At 37.3% G+C, this 19,015-nt stretch overlaps 4 protein-coding genes across 4 annotated transcripts; 2 read left to right on the top strand and 2 right to left on the bottom strand.

The window, feature by feature from the left end:
* Positions 1-177: 177 nt before the first annotated feature.
* N0V89_000004 (uncharacterized protein) lies at positions 178-1,504 on the bottom strand (the record flags this gene model as incomplete). Its single annotated transcript, XM_056208831.1, has 2 exons — positions 178-876; positions 923-1,504. 2 exons carry the CDS (start codon positions 1,502-1,504, stop codon positions 178-180), a joined length of 1,281 nt encoding a protein of 426 aa, XP_056075653.1.
* Positions 1,505-2,113: 609 nt separating this feature from the next.
* Positions 2,114-3,646, top strand: N0V89_000003 (uncharacterized protein; the record flags this gene model as incomplete). The annotated part of the gene is made up of 4 exons (XM_056208830.1): positions 2,114-2,134; positions 2,185-2,295; positions 2,341-2,815; positions 2,862-3,646. The coding sequence occupies 4 exons, from the start codon at positions 2,114-2,116 to the stop codon at positions 3,644-3,646; spliced, it is 1,392 nt and encodes a 463-aa protein (XP_056075652.1).
* Positions 3,647-3,762: 116 nt separating this feature from the next.
* Positions 3,763-5,541, bottom strand: N0V89_000002 (uncharacterized protein; the record flags this gene model as incomplete). The annotated part of the gene is made up of 3 exons (XM_056208829.1): positions 3,763-4,100; positions 4,314-5,045; positions 5,088-5,541. 3 exons carry the CDS (start codon positions 5,539-5,541, stop codon positions 3,763-3,765), a joined length of 1,524 nt encoding a protein of 507 aa, XP_056075651.1.
* Positions 5,542-6,484: 943 nt separating this feature from the next.
* Positions 6,485-8,735, top strand: N0V89_000001 (uncharacterized protein; the record flags this gene model as incomplete). Its single annotated transcript, XM_056208828.1, has 2 exons — positions 6,485-6,853; positions 7,272-8,735. 2 exons carry the CDS (start codon positions 6,485-6,487, stop codon positions 8,733-8,735), a joined length of 1,833 nt encoding a protein of 610 aa, XP_056075650.1.
* Positions 8,736-19,015: the final 10,280 nt, after the last annotated feature.

The following is a 19,015-nucleotide window of genomic DNA, read 5'->3' as shown; positions in this document are numbered from 1 at the left end:
AGCTAAGATGAACAAGAATGGTGCAGGAACAGAGATCTGGACGGAATTGCCAGCTGCGACAAATCTTCATCACCCCGACGAAGAAGGAGCATTTGCAACATCGCATATCATGGGAAAGCTAATGTACAGTGTTCAACTATTCGATTGCTCCCCCGCAGTCCAACTAGCGATTCTCTGTTAATCTAGAGCCGCGATCATCTTATCCAAGCTGTTCTCGACAGTTACAGGGTCGCGAACTGCGTCCCACTTGTAGTTCAGCAGGCCCCAAAACTCTTCCGGGCCTTGTATCGTGTTCGGCGTACGGTTCGGTCTCGTTTGCAGATAGAAGCTACCCGAGATCTCCCACTGCATCCAACTCACTCGATAATCTTCTACCATCTCGATCAAACACTTGTTGTACGTTGTCTGGTTCCAGTACGTTCCATTTTGGATGAAGCCCCATTCGGTGATTGCAACTGGGAACAGGTATTGTGTAGCGGGATCGGAGGCATTTACGGCCTGGAAACCCTGCTTATACCAATTTGCCTTGAACGTAGGGCAACTGTTTTGAGTCACCTCGAAGTCGTATTTGTGGAGCTCGAGCACAATCTTGTCTTCCCAAGCGAAGTTGCTCGGCACAAATGTCGCGGTCTTATTCGCGGTCGCGGTTCCAGCAGTACCGTTCAATGTCTTCCCCAGAGGTATCGGGTCGATATATGTGTCGTAGCTCAGCCCGGAGAAAAAGATTAGAGCATCGGGTGCAGCCTCATGAACAGCATCCGCGGCCGCTGTCATATGGACGTACCACGTGTACCAGTCCACTGGTTCGGAAGTGGTTGCCTTGCGGAGCTCATTACGAAGTCCGACTGATGCGAATGTTGGCCAATTCTCTCTCGCCTGCCCAATGTTAGATCGGGAAAATTATTAGGAAACATACTCATACGTGGCTCGAGATGAAAGACCATCCGCGAATCCAGTTGTCCACATTGAAGTATTTCTCACCAAACCAACCGTTCCCGTCATCATCGCCACAGCACCAGAAAGCTTTCGACACATGGTTGTCAAGATGCAGAATCACCCCTTGGTCTGCCAGTTCCTTCGCTACAGCGTCCCAGACTTCCAACCTAGTGGTCTCGTTGGTGAACTGCGGATTGTTCTCCAAGATCTGCTCCAACACCAGCGTTCCGTTTTCCTGTCCCAGAGCGTTGACGACAGATTTCTCGAGAGTTTGACTGGTATTGTTACTGTAAATGTCGTCGATCATCTCTATCGCAAAGGTCATCCGCACTGAATTGAGTCCAAACTTGGGGATCCAAGCCACGATCTCGGCAACGGAGGCATGTTGAAGGCCTTCTGGAATCATGATCTCCTGGTGACCGGGCCAATTGGTGCCTTTGTAGTGAAATATGTCTCCATTGCTGTCCAAGATGTCCCTCCCTTTGGTCGAGAAAGGCAGATTGGGAGCATCACGTTTGGTAGAGGCTGCTGGCAGAGCAGCAGCGACTGCGCTCAGGAGGAGCGTCATGGACGCGTAATTCCACATGGCTCGACAATGACACTGAAAGACTGAACAAACAACTTTTCCGATTACTCTTTCCGCGAACCTGGTTCTTATCGTTTGCGTACCTTTCGGCGCGTCATAATTGATAGATTAATCGTACGAGTAGTCTCCCGTGCCTGCGGTCCAAGAGCTATTTCTTGACCTACAAGACTTCATGCGGGGTTACGTGCGCTACTGAGGTACCTAAGATGACTTTACCTCCCACTAGGCAATGGATGCGTTTCCAGAAATGTACCATTCCGAACCACTTGGTCACGAGAGCAATTTAATATCAAGCGTCCCGGTCATGTTGCAGCCACAACGACTTTTGCCGAGCGGCAAATACTTTCTTTGCAGGACAACGGCCGGGACCGGGCATCGGGCTAATGGCGATCCCGTTTTTATCCCGACCATTCGCGAGCAGTTCTTCCGAGACTTATGATCATTGCCCCGCGACCTGCAGCATAGCTCTCGTAGCTTTGGCATGTGCTTCAATACGAGGTGTTTGTGTTGCACAGCGCAGCGCCCCCAGGTCGAGTCACGGTACTTTGAGACTTCGTGATACTATATCAAAGCCAGCTACAAAATTTCGCAATGCGTGATACACCTGCGAAGGTGAGCGACGCAGCGAAGACTCTAAAGTATGTACTGGCGGTCCGCGTTAGTGGCAACTATTGACATGGCCAAGGGTCAAGGGCATAGATCTTAGCCAAATATACTCGGAGAATGTGCTTGCGAAAGTCGTTCAAGTTGCGCAGAAGGGTCTGAAATCCAAAGTACGATGTTCGTTACGTCCTCTTGACACTGTCTAACATTGGCAGGCGCCCCTCGAGACGTACCCCCACACAGTCTCCCAGACAGGACCTGGTGCAGGACGCTATGAGTATCGAGAAGCCGACTTCTGGACCTGTGGTTTCTTTCCAGGGTCTATCTACACGCTCATTGAGCGGTCGATCAGATATCCGAGGGTTATCGATGTACCATCCCATCCACCTTCCCAATTGAAAGACCAACTATTGAAACTTGGACGCCATTGGTCTGTCGCAATCAATCAAATGTCTGGACGTACCGACACGCATGACATGGGGTTTATCGTCCAGCCGGCCTTGCAAAAAGACTATGAGCTGACTGGGAATTCTGAGAGCCTGGAGAGTGTGGTGAAAGCGGCATATGCACTCGCTAGTCGGTATGATGACCGGGTCAAGGCTATTCGCAGTTGGGATGTTGCCATCAATGATCGGTATTCGATCACTGATATGGAAGAAAACTTCTTGGTGATCATCGATAGCATGTGCAGTAAGTCGGGTGGTGAACAGCCTGATATAGTGACTGAGAAGTGTAGATCTTGATCTCCTCTACTGGGTCGGCCACACGCAACAGGACAAGCGCCTGTTACAGATCGCAACTCAGCACGCAGATACTATCATACATGAGATTCTCCGCTCGGATCATTCATCTTACCACCTCGTCAACTTTTCGCCCAAGACTGGGAAGCCGCAAGCCAAGATGACGAATCAGGGCCACAAAGACGATTCAACATGGTCGCGTGGCCAAGCTTGGTCTATCATGGGCTTTGCGCAAACTTACACTTGGACGAAAGACACAAAGTACTTGTATACAGCGATAGAATGCGCAAAGTACTTTTTGCGAAGATGCGAAGAGGGAGAAGGGAAGTGGCATCACCCGCTTGTCCCAGCTTGGGATTTTGATGCTCCGCAGGAAGATGAAAAGGAACCGCTGAGGGATGTATCCGCGGGAGTGATTACAGCGAATGGTTTGGTCATGATCCACCAAGCGCTGCAATCGCTGCCCTTTGAAGAAGCCCACAAGCTGTCACCCTCTAGCACGGACTTTCTTCAGGTGGCCCTTGATATAGTGGGCGAAACCTTGGATATGGCTTTAGACGGCGATTATGCATCGCTTGAATCTCCAGCTACCGTCAATGGTGATGGTGGAGCAAAACCATCACTCACTGTCAAGGAAAGTGGCTTCGAAGCATTACTGAGACATTCTACGGCAAATCATAACGAACACGCACACAAGCCATATTGTGATCATGGGTTAGTTTACGCGGACTACTTCTTCTTAGAGTTTGGAAACAAACTTCTGCGAGCGGGCTATCTATAGATTCGCTGTAATTCCCGTGAAGGCTTCCGACCCTTCTGGGTAGTTCATATATGTGTCAATAGATGTGTTTCAAAGTGAGGAAATACAACAAAACTTGAATGCGAATATTATATTTATTAGTCTTGTGGGCACGCGATGAAATCTGACGACGGCGCTTTATCCTTCGTTGGGTGTGAGATCTGCGGTACGTCTCTCCACTTTTCTCCAAGGGCAACCTCGCTGTACTCGTTTTCAAGCCCTGTCCTTCGTGCCACGGCGAAAACAGCAGTGACAAAATCCATGCTTGAGCTTGGCTGTATTGTTGTCGTACTGATGGTCGTCGGAATCAGTGTTCTTTGCCACATCAGGTCGGTATTGGAATCCGGCTTGAGTACCTCCCCCTTGGACTGCTGACAGTTGGTAGAGATGAGAGATCGTATGCCACTACTACCAGCATTCGAGCATATGAGCGCGGCTGTCGATGTCTCTAGTGTTCCTTCTGGGAAAGCAGATCTACTACTTTCCAAGAACCTTGCATCACCTTCTCTGGAACAAGGCAAAACCCCTCCAAGTGTGTGTTCCCGTCCTTGAATCGCGAAGCCACCCTGCACCGTTCGAATCGTAACCTCCGAGCTTCCCAGGTTCTCGATTTGATGCACCCGCAAGTGCCAGTCCGGCCATCGCTGACATGGCGCAATAAGAGTTGTTTTCACTTGGATATCTGCGTCTTTCCAAGGCCTCCACGTATTCCTTAATGCAGGTATCTCTTCCATTATTTGACAGCCTCTTCGCAGCCACGCATTGTCGAACCGATAGTCGTGGACTTTCCATGGTACGCGCCAGGTATCGCCATCATCTTTGCTCAGCGCAAGTGTGTTATCTGGAGCGATTTGCTGTATTAGGGACCCTGTAGGTACACTGAATCCAAATTGCGAGGAGTAGGCGAATTTTCCATATTTGGCTTCAGTCGCCTTGAGCGGCCAAGGACAGAATTGGCCACTCGATAACAGGAAGTGATGATTCTCACTATGGCATACAATCTGCATCGCAGGTTTGATTGGTGTTGAGAGTTCAAGCTCTGCGACGGGTAGGGACTTCTCCTCGGCTGTCCAAAAAGGGTGTCCCGGTGGTAGGCCGAGTGCGACGAAAGATTTCAGAGCCCAATAAGGTGACTGAGGAGAATTGTAGTCCTCGCTCATATACATCTGAGGGTACGTGAAGCCGATGGTCAAGGTCCCGTCAATATTGAATACATCGGATTTGGTACTCCACCAGCGAAAATGACGTAGCAAAAGGCCTTTGACTATACCCCAATCGTTCAGTGGCGCCGGTAGATCAACTTCTGCGAAAGCAACTGCGGACCAGAACCCGGCAAAGGCAAATCGGTAGGTGAGGGACCGTCCAAAGGGAATCGCAGCACCTGTTTTGTGTCAGCTATTATTTTCACAGCCAGTCTACGCACCAGTCTTATCGAAGTAACGCCAGAATGACGAAGCGAACAAGATTGCTCTCTCGCGGAACTTCTGACATCGATTCGGGTCAAATTGCTCGGCCATCTTCATGTACAGTAGCTGCGAAAATTGGATTGCAAAACTCCCAGAATAGTAGTCCGCCTGACGACCGTTCTCGTTCCAAAAGCCATCTGCTGACCATCCCTGGTCTAGATGAAAATTCTCCAGCTGATCAAGGTCGTTTTTCATGTATGTCTTTACTGTCTCGTACGGAACACCGCATACCTTGACCAGGGCGAGATTCGTCATCACTCGGAACCACAGCCAATTAGTAATTGGAAAGTCTTTCTCGTTCAAGGTTTTTAGCCACTCGCGGATGTTGGTCTGTGCCCTTTCTGTCTGCTGGTGAAATAATGTATCGGGTGCCGCAAGTAGAGCAAAAGAAATTATCTCCATCTCCACCATTCGTTGATCTCTCACCACGACCGGTCCCCAATATTCACCATGTTCTGGGTCCGTTCCATTGGCTAGGCCGCGAACATATGGTTCAGCTAGTTCCTCGTACTCTCGTGAAGTGAGACAGGATCCATGTAGAAGCGCGCCGATTGCCCATAGCGCCCGAGCAAACCCTTCAAGCTGGGCAGCGATATCGTCGAAATGTGTTCCTGTCACTAATGGAAGCCGAATACGTGCACCACCTGGAGATTGGTAGGGTCGAAGTGCGCGAAGGAGCGAAATGCATGCATCTTTGAAGTCTGCGTGTGTCCTAAAGCCGTTGTCAGAGAAACCTGGGAGCGGAGGCATGACTTGGAAAAGACACGTGATGAGAATGACAACGACTATCGGCTGTGACAGAGATATTGACTGTGTATTAGTGATATTGAAGAGTGTAGAGTCACAACGCGAGATACCTACTACAAGTGGCTAGACATCCGACGGGGCGGCTGAATGTGATTGTGCGGGGACAGTTAGCGGCTGCCTCGGTACTTCAAGTACCCGCTCGCGGGCATCGGCTCAAGTTAGTCGAGGTGCCCACTTCTCCAACATCATTTCCCAACCTTTTATTATGCGAGCTCGATGACCTCTCATTGGACGAATTACTCCATAAATGCTCGCGACGACGATGGCACGTCGTTGCAGGCCTCGTCGGAGGATGTCCCCGCATGCACCTCATGCAAAAAGCGCAAGCTGAGGTGCTCAAGAGAGACGCCTACTTGCTCGCATTGCTTGAGGCTATGTAGGTATGCCACAGTTCTATGTTGGCCGTAAGGTTGACATGGGCGCAGCTTTGGAGTGTACTTATGCCCCCAAACAAAAGCCTGGCCTCAAGACTGGCGCGTTGGAAGGCTTGACGCGGCGCGTTGGTGTGTTGTCGTACGATTCCGTTCCTATGTTTCTTTACTGATCTATGGAAGCGTTCCTTGAGCAAATCTTGCTGGACGAAGTAGGTCGGATTCGTCCGCAATTCGATATCGATGAGGATGAGATCACCAATGGCCATGCTGGCAAAGCACACGAAGCCACTGTCAATCGTCGCATGACGGAACACAGGATAAGCACCGACGGGACAATGAACGAACGCATACACGAAACAACTACAACGCCAAAACAACCTTTGGAAGAGCGAGTGCTGAACCCCCGCAAACGCAAGCTCGAGGAACCTCTCTTTGCGACGGCCCTCCTAGATTTCGAGAACGTTGAAATCGCAGATCACCTACCCTCCCAACCCTCACTCGTCAAGATTGCCGAATACTTTTGCACATCGTTTCACCACTGGGTACCCTATTTGCACAAGCAGAGATTATGCGATACCGTGAGGGGAACCAGAGCAGAGTCTAGGTCCAATATTGTTCTCCATGCCTTGGTCTCTGTAACTCTTCGTCACATGGAAAGACAAGTCCTATGTATGGACGAAGATGAGGTCTTGTGCCAGACGAAAATCTCACGTTTCATTGTTGAGACAATAGCGTTGAAGAACATGTCGATAGACAGTTTGCAAGCGCTGATTCTGATAGTCTTTGACTATGTGAGTAGCAATTTTCATGATGAGCTAGACTAACACATCCAAGCTCAGTGATGGCGACGTGGCAAAAGCATGGCCCTTGATCGGGTCTCTAACACGGACAGTCGACTACCTCCAGCTCACCATTGAGCCAACGGCGTGCCCAGGTGGCGCACTCATGACGTCTTTACAGATTGTTCCTCCTACACAGGACTGGACTTGTCTCGAAGAGCGTCGCCGTCTGTTTTGGGTCATCTTCTTGCTCGACCGCTTCTGTTCAGTTTCCACAGGCTGGAATACCTCGCTCACATCTGAAGATGTGCACAGACGTCTTCCTGCAGATGGCGGTTACTTTACTCGCGAAGAGCCGGTATCCACCCCTTTCTTCGGCATCTGGTCCAAAGCAGCAGGCAGAATAGGCCGATCACTTGCCAACGTTCCGGCCCAATACAACGAGGAGGATCCAGTGACTGAACCAGTACAAGGATCGACTCCAGGATCCGTGGTTGGTCTCATAGATTCTTCCAAACTCGGCGCCTTTGCCTACTGCGTGGAGGCTACCGAATCCCTGAGCCAGGTGACGACATTCTTTCTCCAGCAAAGGATAAACTGGCAGGATAAGGAACATGCCATTAACTGGCTGACGCGGTTCAAAGAGCTTGATCTGCGACTGGTCCAGTGGAAGATGTTCCTGCCGCCTCGATGGAAAGATTCCGATATCTCCCAAAACCGAGAAGTGGTCAACATGGATCCGAACCTCACATTGGCACATATCACACACAATACTTCGATGATACTTTTGCATCACTCTATCGCATATCCACCCAAAGATTGGAGCGACTATATCGCTCTACCAAAGGACTGCAGTGCGCAGACATGCCGACATGCTGCTGTCGAGACGGCGAACATTGTCACTAAATTTTTGACACACACTTTGATCCCGTTCGTGAACACACAATTTGCCTTTTGTACGTTTATCGCAGCAAAGGTGCTCCTCTACGAACATCAAGCCACCGGACGACCGCTTAGGCCAGAGTTTGATCGCATGAAGCGCAATCTGGAGGAAATGTCGGCGCGTTGGATAGCCGGCAAACCAGTGTCGGCCCAGATGGATCAGGCCGCGAGATATGCGCATCATCTTGGGTATCTGCATGATGCTTGCCGCCGCAACGGGTTGTTCACGTTCAACTTCTACGACCATTCATGTCGCTACCCAGGGGTTTGGACACTTGCGACCAACACCCCAGCACCCGCCTCAAGTCCATTGATAACTACCAAGGAGCACGTATGGAGTGCTGGGAGACCGAGCATCGCGTCTAATGGCGACTATGATACTCTGACGAGTCCGAAAACGGTAACTCCACCTGCTCAGAACGTCTCCTCCACCGATTCTGCATCGTCCTTTATCAGGCCAGGCACACAATATTCGGGGGCCCAACCCAGCGTTATGCCATCGCACTACCCAACAGCAATTCCTGAAGGAGGCTATCCGAACGGCGAAGTTCTCGCGGGACACTCACTCCAGGATCAATCTCTTCTAAGCTTGTCAGACACATTGATGGACTCGCAATTCTTGGATATGGATCGTGTTATCACGTTTGAGGACACGAACTTTTATCTACCGGGCGATGCGTATAGATGGCAGACTCTTTCATAATAACGAGGTATGCTTTCCAGCCATAATTACATGACGAAAGGGTTTAGGTGAGCGGGTGCGCCTAGGCTGCCTGTAAAGTACTGCGCATAATTAATAAGTCGTAGAGAGCTTTGCCAACGTTACACATTTATAGACACGTACTGCTGCTCGTATCCCATACCTTAACGGTGCTGTCCCAGGACGCCGATGCCAGCCACGTCAGGCACGATGTTGTCCTTCCCATGCGAGATATGATGATCGGAAATATGGTTCTGGGACCGGACATGTTGGCATTGCCAAGACCTAAACAAGTAGTGTTACATGTAACGTACGTGGCTACGCATAATTAGGGACGCCAGCTGGATAAAGAACCTATAAAGTTTACTTCTTTAGTTAACGCCTATATTAATAAGTGGTTGGCCCCTACGGTCGGCTGCACCTACGCTTAGGGAGGGGAACTAAAGTCCTATTATCTTATAGTAGTAGGCACCCTTTTATATTTATAGATTATTAGTATTTACTACTATCTATTATTAGGCGTTTAGGGGTAAGTTTTAGTAGATAATAGCCTATAAAAGGGCTTAATCTACTATAAGCTTCCTTCTCTTAGGGGATATATATAGTAAAGGTTAGTAGCCTTATACCTAATATCTTCTATTATAGCCTATTCTCTAGGGAACTTAGTAGGGGTAATTAAATTAGTTATATAGTATCTAGGCTTCTCTAGAGTGTTTAATACCTATAGCTAGATATAATTTATTATTATTCTACCTATATAGTAATACTTATATCTACCTCCCTCTAGAAAGGTATCCCTTTACTTTAGTATTAGTTTAGAATAGTTACCTAGTTAATTCTACTAGTAGTTATATACTTATTTTAAAGATTAAGCTATATATATCTAAGTATAAGTAATTATACTATAAAACTATAAATAGCTTATTAAATTAGTTATTATTTATTTAATAGTACTTTACTACTTAGATAACTATAGTAATTCTAGAGCTAATATATACTAAAAATCCTAACTTTAGAAGAGGTATATTTATTAAATAAAAAACTAATACCCTTTAGGGCTCCTTAGTAATTTATAATAACTTCTTAGATTATATAGCTTTACACTAGTAATAGTTTATTTAAATTTCTACCCTATTAACTTTTAATAGTAAGGTATTAGCTTACTATAGTTTTAATAGGTAATAGGGAATTAGGGTTTAATTCTAGAGAGGGAGCCTAAGAAATAGCTACTATATCTAAGGAAGGTAGTAGGCGCATAAATTACCTAATTCTAATATAGAGAGGTAGTAATAATAAATACTAATATAGGGCTCTTTTAGGTTTTATAATTAGAATAAGTATAATTTAAACCTCTTAATAAGAAATAATTAGAGGGTAAGTCTAGTACTAGTAGCTATAGTAATTCTAGCTCTAATAGTATATATTAAAGTTATTATAGTTAAAAAGCTTATAGTTAAATCTTTAGCCTAGCTAGTAGGTCTATCTTACTATATATACTTATCTAGCTAGGCCTTTTCTTCTAGAGAACTATATACCCTTTACTAGGTATATATTATAAGGGGTTTCTATGTACCTAATCTAGGCCGGCCTTATAGGTATTTAGTAGACGAGAGAGTAGATAGATAATAAGGGGTATATAAATATTCTAACCTTACTTTAGAAGATAAGGTAATAATTATATAAGAAGACTAATAGATCTTTAGTATAGAAGATATGCTTTAATTTTAACTATAGAATTTAACTATAAAGAATAGAAAGTAAATAGAGAGTATTCTAGATTATATACTAATTTTTCTAACTCTTACTATTATCTAATTCCTTACTATTATCCTACTAAGCTATTATTATCCCTAGGACATTACTATTCTATAAGATATTATTATATAACTTTATTATTCTACTAAGCCTTAACTTATACGGGACATTATTACATAATATTAGTTATTAGCGTTTTTAATAAAGACTACTTATAGCCTTATTACTATTAGTATTATCTCCCCTTATACTAGTTCCTACTAATACCCTATTAGTTTTCTTTATAATTATAATATTATCTCCCTATTTAGGATTATTATTCTAATACCTTATCCCTACTTTTTACGGTATAGTTATGGTAACTATTAGATATATAAAGGTAGGTTTCCTACCTATTTTAGTAGTATTATATCTACCTCTAGATTTTTCTTACCTTTCTAACTATGCTAAAAGCCCTATATTTAATACTAGATTCCTATTATGCCTATATATAAAAGATTAAGTTATAAGGTCTAGAGATATTAGGTTTACTTAGTTATAAGCACTATAAGAAGCTAAAACTTTAGTACTTTATAAATATAAAGATAGGTTACTATATAGGATACTTCTCTACTTACTAGGACTATAGCCTATAGGTCCTAGAAAAAAGACTAGAATTATATATAAGCTAATAAGAAAGAGGCTTACTTAGCCCTCTTATATTCTTAAGCTAAGATAGCTTACCTAGAGTTAGCTCTAGCTAAAGTAGAAGTATAAAAGTATTCTTTTACCTATTATAACCTTTAGGTTACTAATACTATAGATTAGATATAAGAGGAGGGCCCTTTAGAGGCTATAATAGGTATAGCTCTTAATAACTATAAATTACTACTATTTTTACTCTTATCCGCTAATAGTGGCTAGTTATAGGCTAAACCTTCTTATTCTTTTAATTTTTCTAATTTTTTTACTAACTTCCTAGATCTAATAGTCTCTTTAACTTCTACTAATAGTACTCTAATACTAGTGTCTTATAGTTTATAAGGTTTTCCTTTAGTTTCTAGGTATTATACTTTTCTAGCTATTCTTTCTATTTTACTAAGTACTTCTACTAATCTTTAATTATTTATAGGCCCTTAATACCCTTAACCTTATATTTATTATCTTCTAGTTCTAGCTAGGTCTTAATTAGAGTATTTGGCGGTACTAGTTCTAGAAGGTTCTTATAGAAGGTATTATATACTTTAGTACCTATAGGTAGAAGTAATTTATTTATAACTAGTTCCCTAACTTCTTATACTTTAAAGGGGCCTACCTATAAATAATCTAGTTTTTTACTTTACTATTTAGTCTTTAGGTTTTTTTATAATAGGAAAACTTTATCCCTCTCCTTAAAGGTTAGTCCCTTAATTCTTTACTTATTTATATTTTTAGATATTAAGAGGGCCTTTTATATAATTCTTTTATATAGAATTTTATATAGTTCCTTTATTTTCTAAGCTTTATTATAAGCTCCTATAGAAAGGCTTTCCACATCTCTTAGATTCTAATAAATAACTAGTTTATATCTATAGTTAGCGTAGTATAGAGAGTATCCTATTATACCTAACCTAGAGCTATTATACGCTAATTACGCTATAGGTAAGAGTTCTACCTAATTATCTTACTATTTATTTATATAGAATTATAGATACTATTCTAGTATCTAATTTATATATTCTATTTATCTATCTATCTATAGGTAGAAGCTTATTAAGAGTTTTCTATTTATCCCTAGTATTATAGTAAACGTATCCTAGTATTTAGATATAAAGAGTTTATTATAATTAGTAATAAATTCTTCTAGTAGGCTATACTCTATAAATAGTATATTATCTACCTTATATACTAGTTCCTCTACTAATATAGACTCTTCTATTAGCCTAAACTTAGTAGCTTTTATAAGTTAATCTACTATAACTATAATAGTATTTATTATAAGGGGTTTCTACGTACCTAACCTAGGCCGGCCTTACGGGTATTTAGTAGACGAGAACGAATAGATAATAAAGGGGTTTAGAGAATATCTCTACCTTACTTTAGAAGGTAAGGTAATAATTATATAAGAAGACTAATAGATCTTAGTGTAGAAGATGTACTTTAATTTTAACTATAGAATTTAACTATAAAAAATAGGAAGTAAATAGAGAGTATTCTAGATTATATACTAATCTTTCTAACCCTTACTATTATCTAATTTCTTACTATTATCCTACTAAGCTATTATTATCCCTAGGATATTACCCTTCTATAGGATATTATTATATAACTTTGTTATTCTACTAAGCCTTAACTTATACGGGACATCGTCACGTAATATTAGTTATTAGCGTTTCTAATAGGGACTACTTATGGCCTTATTACTATTAGTATTATCTCCCCTTACGCTAGTTCCTACTAATACCCTATTAGTCTTCTTTGTAATCGTAATAGTATTATATATATATTTTATTTCTAGTTATAGTAATTTTAGAAGCTTTACTATAAAGTCTATTATTATGCTCTACTATAGCCTTTTTATAGATAGTAGTAGTTATAGGAGTCTATAAGGCTTATATCTCTTTAGCTTATTTTTATAATATGCTAAATAGTTACTTATTTCCTTTATAACCTTTTACTTAAGTTTTAGAATAGTATATTTATTTATAATATAATATATTATCTCTTTAATACTAGGGTATCCCTATTTCTTAGACTTATATAGCTTTCTAATTAAGATAGGTGCATATTAGTCTTTTACTAGTATTCTTTACTTATAATCTCTCTAGGTTTTATTAAACCTATTTTAGAATAGATTATACTCCTCTCTTTACTTTTTAGAGATTTAGGAGTAGTCTTAGAAGTTATATACCTCTAGTCCTATATACTAGAAAGAGGCTACTTAAGCTTTAATTTTTAGTTAATTATATTCTAATATTCTATCTTTATGTGCTTATAATATAGTATTATAGAGGTTAGCCTTATCTTTTATTAGATCTAATTTTCTACTTAAGGCGTCTACCGCTCTATTAAGCGTTCTAGGTTAATAGTAAATAGTAAAATTAAAGTTTACTAGAAACTCTACCTATTATACTTATTATTAATTAAGCTTCTTAGTTAATATAAAGCTAGTAAGGTTTTAGTAGTCTATCTATACCTTAGTTTTAAAGTATACTTCTATAAGTTAAGCTTTCTATTATTTAAAGGCGTCTACTACTCCTAGTAGTTCCTTATTATAAATATTATAATTAAGTTCTACTCCTAAGAACTTCTATAAATAGTAAAACACTAGTCTCTATTTTTTATCTTTATCTAGCTATAAGAGGATTACTTCTATTATATAGTTAGATATATCTATTTCTACCCTTATAGGTTTCCTTAGGTTAAATATCTAGAGTAGTAGTACTATAAGAAATATTTCCTTTAACCTTTTAAATACTTCTAGGGGTCTACTAGTTATTAGCTAGATAACCTTATTATTCTTTTTCTTTATAAGATCTATTAGTAGTACTATTATCTTAGAGTACTCCTTAATAAACTTCTAGTAGAAATTAGTAAACTCTAGAAAGGACTAGATATCTTTTACTAACTTAGGAACTAGCTATTTCTATATAGTAGCTATCTTCTTAGGGTCTATAGATACTTCTTCCCTTAAGATAATAAATCCTAGGTACTCTATTTTTATAATATAAAACTTATATTTATCTAGGTATAGAAGTAACTTATACTCCTTTATTTTCTTAAGTACCTTCTTTATATATTCTATATACTCCTCTAGCGTCCTACTAGAATAGATAAGTATATTATTAAGGTAGGCTATATAGAATATATCTAAGTATTTATATAGCGCCTTATTTACTATAGCCTAAAATATTATAGGCGCGTTTATTAGTCTAAAAGGTATAACTATATATTTATAGAGACTAAACTAGGTCCTAAATATAGTCTTTTATTTATAGCCTTTAGCTATTTATATGTAATAATAACTATTATATATATTAAATTTAGTAAACTACTTAGTTCTGTAGAGTCTATCTATTAGCTTTATTATTAGTAGTAGGGGGTACTAGTTCTTAATAGTAGTATTATTTAGCTATCTATAGTCTATATAGAGTTATAGCTTACTATTTTTCTTAGATATCTATAGAATAGGGAATACTATAGGGCTTTAACTATCTTAGATATAACCTCTTACTAGGTTTTTCCTTAAGTATTCCCTTAGCTTCTATTCCTAATCTATAGATATTAGTCTTAGCTATTCTAGTTATAGCTTTATACCTTCTTCTAGTAGTATTTTATAATCCTATTCCTAGTAGTTAGGGAGTTCTTCCCCCTTAATTTCTTTAAAGAGTTCTATATACTCCTTATATTCTAGTAGAATTATTATCTCTTTTATTTTCTCTTAGAAGTCTAAGTGTTATACCTAGATAATTCTTACTTATTCTAGGTTTTCTTTTAGAATCTTAGCTATCTAGATAGCTAATATTCCCTTAGTTTATCTTTTAACCTACTTATTTAGAGTTTCTAGGGTTATAGGTTGCACCTACTTAGTATATTAGGTACTAGTAATTTTTAAGGTTACCCCTTAACTCTATATAGTCTATTTTACCTAATCTATATTAGGGTTATATATAACTAGCTAGTTATATTCTATAATAGCTTCTAAGCTTTCTAAATTTATTATAGTAAAGCTGTGTTAGCTCTTAAATCCCTTAATTCTAATAGGTAGTAGCATTATTTTGTTAAATCTAGAAAGGGTAGCTAGTCCTAAATAGGTTAAGGTTAGTTCTTAGGTAAGACTTACTAAGGAAAGAAAGAAGGGGTTCTTATTAATATAGAAGTATTTTATAAAGTATAATAAGTTAATAAGGGAGGCCTAAGTAAATCTAAATAATAGATTAAAACTTAGGTTAAATATAAAAATTAAGGTAATTCTTCTATTCCTATATACTAGGTTATATATAGCTACTTACTAAGGAGTGCTTACTAAGAAGTACTCTCTAGAGAGTGCTTACTAGAAAGTAGTTATATAATATTCTAAAGCACCCTAATTCCTAAATAGGTATTACCTATAGTGTATATATACTTACTTAGAGGCTTCTACTATATAATAGGTTATTCTACTATCTACTAGACCTTAGATTCTAATATTACCTCTCCCCTTTTAAAAATTTACCCTTAAATCTTATAACCTCTTATATAAGCTACTACTTACCCCGCTTACCCTTCTACTATTATTAGTATTATACCTACTAACTCCACTATCTACAAATATTATCTTTATAGAGAAATTCTTAGTGCTAATACTATTATAGAGGAACTCTACGTTAATTATAACTTAGAGAATTCTATATATTACGTTATACTAAACTTAAGTTTAAAGTATACTAAATATACTTATATAGGCCGTCCTTATATAAATATAAGCTAGGCTTCCTTAGATAAGACTTAGAAGGAGTATAAAAAAAAGGTAGAGGTAGATAAAAAAAAATTAGCCTTAGTAATTATACGTCTATTATATAATAAGAAAATATTAGCTTAGGCTAAGGAGCGTACTTATAAGAAGATAATATATCTTACTATAGAATTATTATCTAAGGGTAAGGATATTAATTTAACTATAGTTAACTATCCTATAGTAGATATATTAACTAGGTACTCTAGTGCCCTATAGTCTACTCTAGACTAGGTAGAATAAATATCTCTTCTAGGGACGTAATACTATATCCTTTATTATATAGTAGGGTTATATACGTTTTACTTATATTTCTTAACTATATCCTAATAGTTATCTAGGTTACTTTATAGTTCCTAAGTATTTTTACTATCTAGGTATCCTTTCTACTTAATAAGGTACTATTAGATTCCTGTGTAGGTTCTTACGTATATAATATTTTTAACTTTAAACTTAGTTTCTTCTTTAGCTCTATAATAGAAGGTAGTTTTAACTAGTATCTTAGAGTCTACTAGTTCTAATAGTAATATATAGAATACTAGGTGTACTCTTATATCTAGTAGTAATTCTAATTTATAGTTTACTAGTAATATTTATTTAGAAATATAAAATATCTAACCTTAATATAATCTAGTTTCTTATACTTTTTTCTTTAAGTTTAAAGGTTCTTTATAAGTAGATATACTTTATCCCCCTTCTTTAGCTAAGGTACCATTTTTCGTTTCTAATTTATATAGGAAATAGCTTACTATTAAGCGTTCTTAAGGTTTTCTTAGAGTTTATTATATATTCTTTTTATATTATCTACTATATTAGTGGCTTCTTTTGCGTTAATATTTATTAGTAGTTATTAGTTAAAGAGATTTAGATATTTTCTATATATAGTATAGTAAGGTGTTTGCCTTATTACTATTAATACTTTATTATTATGTGCTAATTATGCCATAGGTAGTAGTAAAACCTAGTTATTTTTCTATTTATTATAGTATATTTATAGATATATTTCTATAGTTTAATTTATTTTTTCTATTTTTCTATTTATCTATAGATAATATGCTGTGGATAGTTTTTATTTTATTCTAATAAGTGCCGTAAACATTATCTAGAAGTTTAATATAAAGAGCTTATCTCTATTACTAATAATTATCTTTAGAATACTATAGTGTCTAACCTACTTATCTTAAAAGAGGTAAGCTAGTTCTTTAGCTATTATATTCTTTAGATATGGAATTAATTTAATATAGCTTATAAATTAATATATAATTACTAAAATACTATTATACGAGGTTTTCGTGGCTAGGTTAATTAAGTTTAGTATTTCTATAATAAAGTCTATAGCAATGTCTTTAAAAGGTGCTATTAGTATTTTAATTAATTATATTTCTCTATACTTAAGATGTATACTATATTTATTCTTTTAGTATTCTACATATTTTTAGATATAGCTAGTTATAGCTTCTTTTATTTCCCTAAAGGTATAGTTTTACTAGATAAGCTCTATTATTTTTAATGCCTAGGTGTCTATATATAGGGTTATTATAGTACTATTTAATAATCTTAGTTTATAGTTATCTTAGTACTTCTTAGTTTATAACTAAAAGTTAGTTAAGTTCTACTATTACTTTAAGAGATCCGTCCTTATTCTTTTAAAGAATTACTAAGTAGGTTTTAACTTTTCTCCTACTAAATTACTTTATCTACTAAGTATATCTACTCGTCTATTTTCTTTTCCTACTATATAAATAATTTTAAATTTATACTAGCTAGTAGTCTATAACCATCTCTATTACTATAGTATTAGTTCTTTTATTATTATAAACCTTAGTAGGTTTTTATAATCTATATAGATTTCTAGCGTTAAATAACTAAGAGTGTAGATTCTCTAGTGTTTTAAGGCTTTAATAATAGTGTAGAGTTCTTTATTATATATATTATATCGTATTTCTACGTTATTAAATTTGTATAAGTAGTAAGTAATTAGGTGCTATTTACTATTTTATTCTTATTTTATGTATACTTCTAGTGCGAGATCGCTTACGTTAGTTTTAAATTATAGTAATTTATTATTCCTAAAGTAAACGAGGACTAGTTCTATAATATATACTATTTTAAGAAGTTAGAATAATATTCTATACTTATCTATCTATTTAAAAGGCGTATCCTTTCTAGTAAGGTTTATTAATAGTAACGTGACCTTTACATAATTTTTAATAAATTATTAATTAAATCTATAGAATCCTAAGAATTCTTAGATATTCTTTATAGTTTTTAGTATAGGCTAATTTCTAATACTCTCTATCTTACTTAGTGCTATCTTAATTCCTTCTATAGTAATAACATATCTAAGAAATTTAAATTATTTAATATTAAATTAGTATTTCTTAAGTTTAATTCTTAAGTATATTTTATCTAGTGCTTTTAGTACTATCTATATATACTTAGTATAGTTAGATTTGTTTTTAGAAAAGATAAGAATGTTATCTATATATATAATAATAAATATATCTAAATATTTATAGAGTACGTTATTAATAAGTGCCTAAAAGGTTACTAGTGTATTAGTAAGTCTAAAAGGTATTACTAGATACTTAAAGAGTTTATAGTATAATTAAAATACTATCTTCTATTCTTTACCTTTCTTTATTCTAATTAGGTGGTATCTATCTCTTAAGTCTATTATTATAAAGACTTTTACTTATAAGAGTCTATCTCTAAACTCTAAGATATTAGGTAATAGGTATCTATTTTTAATTATTATATTATTAATTACTTAGTAGTTAATATATAGTCTATCTAATCTATCCTTCTTTTTAATAAATATAAAAGGACTTACTACTAGTAACTTTAATAGTCTAATATATCCTTTTACTAGGTTTATCTTAATAAATTTATATTTTTTATAGAGTTCTTCTCTAGTTTTACTATATAGTAGTTTAAAGGGTAGCGTCTTCCCTTCTTCTAGGTTAATTATATAATCCTAGGGTTAATATTCTAGTAGGTTTACTTTTCCTTCCTTTTCTATAAATATATATATTTATACTTTATACTCTCTTAGTACTTCTAAGGGTGTGCCTTC

Source organism: Didymosphaeria variabile, assembly GCF_027946475.1.
Source record: "Didymosphaeria variabile strain IMI 356815 chromosome Unknown scaffold_1, whole genome shotgun sequence".
Lineage (NCBI taxonomy): Eukaryota > Fungi > Ascomycota > Dothideomycetes > Pleosporales > Didymosphaeriaceae > Didymosphaeria > Didymosphaeria variabile.
The sequence above is the reverse complement of the archived record's forward strand: the minus strand, read 5'-3'. Positions and strand labels throughout refer to the sequence as shown.